This window comes from Electrona antarctica, assembly GCF_951216825.1.
Source record: "Electrona antarctica genome assembly, chromosome: 4".
NCBI lineage: Eukaryota > Metazoa > Chordata > Actinopteri > Myctophiformes > Myctophidae > Electrona > Electrona antarctica.
The window spans coordinates 27,300,703-27,305,702 of record NC_136809.1 but is presented as its reverse complement, the minus strand read 5'-3'; the positions used below and the strand labels follow the sequence as shown (position 1 = coordinate 27,305,702).

General features: G+C 44.2%; 1 protein-coding gene across 9 annotated transcripts in view; it reads left to right on the top strand.

Moving 5' to 3' along the window:
• The window catches only part of lrba (LPS-responsive vesicle trafficking, beach and anchor containing), a 312,184-nt gene that overhangs the window by 106,081 nt on the left and 201,103 nt on the right, over positions 1–5,000 (top strand). For 5 of the 9 annotated variants that reach the window (XM_079499894.1, XM_079499893.1, XM_079499891.1 and 2 more), the window contains exons 30-31: positions 1,156–1,325; positions 4,799–4,886. In XM_079499894.1, the coding sequence (XP_079356020.1) occupies positions 1,156–1,325; positions 4,799–4,886 (258 nt within the window). The remainder of the gene's footprint in view (positions 1–1,155; positions 1,326–4,798; positions 4,887–5,000) is intronic. The other 4 variants (XM_079499897.1, XM_079499892.1, XM_079499896.1 and 1 more) reach the window with 1 other exon arrangement.

Below are 5,000 nucleotides of genomic sequence, written 5' to 3'. Positions count from 1 at the left end.
TCTCTCTCTCTCTCTCTCTCTCTCTCTCTCATTGACTCTCATATCACTGTAGTAATTTAAAAACATTTCCTAACCTTAGTTTAATTGGTGAATGTTGTCTGAACACTCTGCTTCCCACTCTACCCACGCATGCTCAGCTACAGTAGGAGCTGCCCAATAGAGCCACAGACTTTTAAATGGTAGACACTGAATGGCTCCGCTGGAACAATTTAGAGGGTGAAGTGTCTTTTTAGAGTGCACACTGACAGTAGCTGTTGGAGATGGGATCATAATAAGGTAGTTGCTCCTGAGCCAGCTGTATCATACCTGTCAGAGCTGTGCAGAGCTGATCAATGTTCAGGTAATTCATTTCAACATTGAACTATGTAATTAATATACCTTAGAGTTGTGTGGAAATAAGACAAAAAACAAAACAAACTAGAACTGGAGAATTGATTGTTGGGGTCATGTGATCAGTGACATACGGAAGATGTTGCAGGCATGTGGTTAGAGATGGTTTTTAATGACTGATGTCAGTCACATGTGATCAAAATTGTATGTGGAGGTACATCCTTGGCCTACTGACACGGTGCACAACTAATATGACACTGATCGGTCCAGCAGTTTGTGATATTGGACCCGCACGCACGCACGCACGCACGCACGCACACAGACAGCTCTGCCTACTACAGAGCCATGTCATTAAAAAAATTATCTAATCGATGTAATATGGTGTCATTAAAATTATTGGGTCCAGACTTAACAGCCAGCGCAAAATCTGGGCCTCAATACAAAACCCATTACGAAGTTTGACTATAGGATAGTATCAGACAGATATAACAGATTACCATATTATCCTGGATGACTGACTGCTGCAGGGAGTCCATTGATTGGACGGAAGATGGATGTGGCCATTCCAGAATATTCTGTGTCAGGAAAATGGTCTCCTAATTACTCTTCCTCTGCCTAATGGGCTGCTGTCCACATGGTTGCTGTTCTGACCACCATGTCCACAGTTCCAGCATCAGCGCTTTTCTCACAATAGTCCTAATACAGAATCTCTAATTTGTATATTTAAACTCATATCATATATATTGGTTTGCAAATGACATGTTCTCCCTAGGTTTCTTCAGTTCCGTCACCATACTAACAGTGGTCTGTTGTGTCTTTTTACAGAAGTGTCGTCGTGGCCCCCAAGAAAGCAGGTCCGTCTCCAGGCTCCTCCTCTGCTGCTGTCCCATCAGCCACCGCAGCGGCCTCCGTCTCTGCCAGCACGCCCATCAACAACGTTGCTGTGGTTTCTGCTGGCGACGCTTCCCAGGTCACCTCGGCAGACTCCACAGCTGGTGAGAATGTGCCACACAACTTACACTGGTTGGCTCGCACTAAACACACACACACACACACACACACACACACACACACACACACACACACACACACACACACACACACACACACACACACACGCACATTTTAACAATTTATTCATGTCCACACAAGGGAAATTTGCATACAGCACAAATACCATCTCCCACTCTTCTACCATCGGTGTGTTAAAACGCCCTCCACAGCCCCTCCCATAGGCCTCGATGTTCACCCACCGGTGCTGTTCACAGAAGGTGCCGTAAGGCAGCGTCAGTTGGCGGTAGACTACTTTGATGAATACGTCTTGATCATGATCAAGCACATAGCCACAGAAGTTGCAATGCTCTAAAATCTGCACCTACTACATTAACGCTACATTCATGTGGTTGTTACAGAACAAACTAGAAATACACTCTGTCGAGGTACCAACTAGCGCCTTGTACACAAGTTGGGTCACAAGTTGCATTACCTTAGTTTCGTCATCAAGAATGGTGGTCCCTTATTGGCCAGTGGACAACACCGACATACATACAATGCATACTTTTTGGCCGGTGGACAACACCGACATACATACGTACATACTTACAGTAGACAACACTGACATACATACAATGCATACTTATTGGCCGGTGGACAACACTGACATACATACGTACATACATACTTACAGTATTGGCCGGTGGACAACACTGACATACATACCCAGCCGATCGCAGTACTTGCTCGCTCTGCTTGCGCAACACTGGCATCCACCGGTGCACGCACAGATGCAAAGCCTAATACTGTACTCTAAATCAGTTTTTTTTCAGCAAGCGACTCAGTTGTGTGGTGGAGTCTAAATAGAGCTTAAAAGAGCACAAAAAAGGTCCTCACTAATGTATGCTTATTGAAACATTGTGTCAAGTCTCAGAGGAGGGCTGTGGACAGTTCAGAAGCCTGCCTACCTATGCTATGACGGCATCACAGGGATTCCAACCTGATATAATCTGCAGCCTTTCTCTTCCTGGAAAATTGGCATGCTGAAATAGAAGCCTTGTTCCTAAAACAAATAAATACAAATAAATAAATGTTTGAAATGTGGAAATTACCAATCCTGTCTACAATGATGTCATTGATGACAACTTAAGTCATGCTTTGGTCTGCTTGGCACATATACTGTATAGGCCAGGCCTAGAACCTTCTAAATGCAGAGGAAGTGGAATATGTTAGCCTGTATTCATATATTCATATATTCATGATGAGTGTGCAGTATAAACTGTGGTCAGACGGTCAACATTAGCTTTTCTCTTTCATGTTTGAGGGCTTAGTGTGTGTATTTGTAGGGAGTGTGTTAATAAGCGCATGTGTATGAATCTGTCACGTGTGCTCGTGTGTGAATGTGTCATGTTTTCTCACTGAGGAGTGTGTCTGTGTGTTTAAGGGAGGCGTGGGGGGTTGGGGGGGAGGGTTACTTGAAAAAAGGGTGTGTGTGTGTGTGTGTGTGTGTGTGTGTGTGTGTGTGTGTGTGTGTGTGTGTGTGTGTGTGTGTGTGTGTGTGTGTGTGTGTGTGTGTGTGTGTGTGTGTGTGTGTGTGTGTGTGTGTGTGTGTGTGTGTGTGTGTGTGTGTGTGTGTGTGTGTGTGTGTGTGTGTGTGTGTGTGTGTGTGTGTGTGTGCTTGTGAATAATGACCACACTGCATGGGCTGCTGCACGAAAGAGTGTAAAGCATGCCTGAGTAAATATGTAGCTGTGTGTCTGTGTACATCCATGTAACTGTGTGTGGATATGCACAGCTTCTGTCTGTTTGTTCAGTGTGTATTAGCTGTGCGTGCGTGTGTGTGCGCGTGTGTGTGTTAGAGAGAGCAGTGGGAGGACTAATGGAGATCAGTTCATTTACTCCTCTCTGTTTGAAGGAGCTACTTCAACTCCAGAGGGAGGCTCCCAGCAGGCCCACATGGCTGCTTAACACACACACACACACACACACACACACACACACACATTCCAGTCTGCTCCGCTCTCCTCTCCCTGTCATTCCATAAGAGTTATCCCTGCTTGGAGACTGTCCCGGTTGGAAAAACAAGCTCTCCCTCCCTGCAAAACAGCAGAGGAATCCCCCCTCTGCGTCTCTCCTGCTCCATATTCTGCTGGGCATTGCCTGTATTTATGAGCCACACTGAAGTGAATTTACAGGCAGATCAATCAAAACAGCCACTCTGTACCCCGCGTGTCTCCGTCCCACAAATGCAGTCGTAAAAAGCTTCTTTATTTTCAAGTTGTGTAATGAAACGGTCACACAGAAATGTGCCGACGGAGTTAATTGGCATGTAAACGACCTATGGAATAAGATGAATTTAATAGTAATTGGAGCATTAAACGTAACTTCATATTGCGTTTTGCATTGCATATCAACTTCAGCCGCTGTAGAACTACATTTCAATTTCTTTTAATGTCAAAGAAGTTATAAAACTGGTTGGAAAGTATGTCATATTAATTTAGAAGATTTTGTTCAAATGAACACAGATGATTCTACTGTGTAACATTTTGTATGTAGCAGCATTGTGTGATATAGATGTATTGTTTTGATATAGCCTATAATCCAAAAGGATTACAGGACAAAATATAATTATTATATTGGTGGTATATGAAGACATTTTTAAATGAATTGAATAAAATTGAACCCAATAGTCTATTTGGTTCTATTTGGTTTAAGGGTCTATTTAATAGACCCTTAAAGATGAGCGATGACCACTTCACCCCTATATACTTAATACTTTCATGTGCACCAAATAGCGTAAAACAATGGCTACAAGCTCACAATGCCTCATGATGCTTTGGGAGCTTGTAAATCGAGTACTTTAGCTATTTTATGAAAATATCTTAAGCATTTTAAATGTATGAAAAATCGGAATTGCTTGAATGAGGCCTGCACTGTACTGTGTACTTTTCCAGTCAAAGTGTCCGTGAGAGGTGTGAGTGGTACTGCCACAGGAAGACGTATAGTGCCAGGAGTACATCATGTGTTATCTACACATAAAATTACACTACACTCACAGCCTGCTTGTCCTGCAGGGCCATAAATCGAGCCCCATTCTCTGCATTTGAATGGAGACCACTGTATTATTTCATAGAAGGACGTCTGTGCACAGATTTATGGGGCTGCCCTGTCGCTCGCTGGTGTGTGTGTGTGTGTGTGTGTGTGTGTGTGTGTGTGTGTGTGTGTGTGTGTGTGTGTGTGTGTGTGTGTGTGTGTGTGTGTGTGTGTGTGTGTGTGTGTGTGTGTGTGTGTGTGTGTGTGTGTGTGTGTGTGTGTGTGTGTGTGTGTGTGTGCGCGCGCTACAGTAGAGAGAAGGTTGTGTGTTTACATGCATACGTGTGTGTATCATATATTTCAATATTTCTTCCTGCATGTGTGTCTATTAGTAGTTGTGCGTGGTCCAGACTAATCAGAGTGCTCTCTGGTTTCCTCTCAGCAGCAGCAGGCCAGGGTCCAGCCAGCACCAACCTGCCATCTGTCCCCACTCTCTCCCCTATGACCCAGCACACCGCCCCCAATATGAGGTGATTCATCTTCTAACACACACACACACACACACACACACACTGTACGTTCTACATGAAACGTGCAGTGCAAGCACAGAAACATACCCACGCGCAGACATCTACACAATCCCA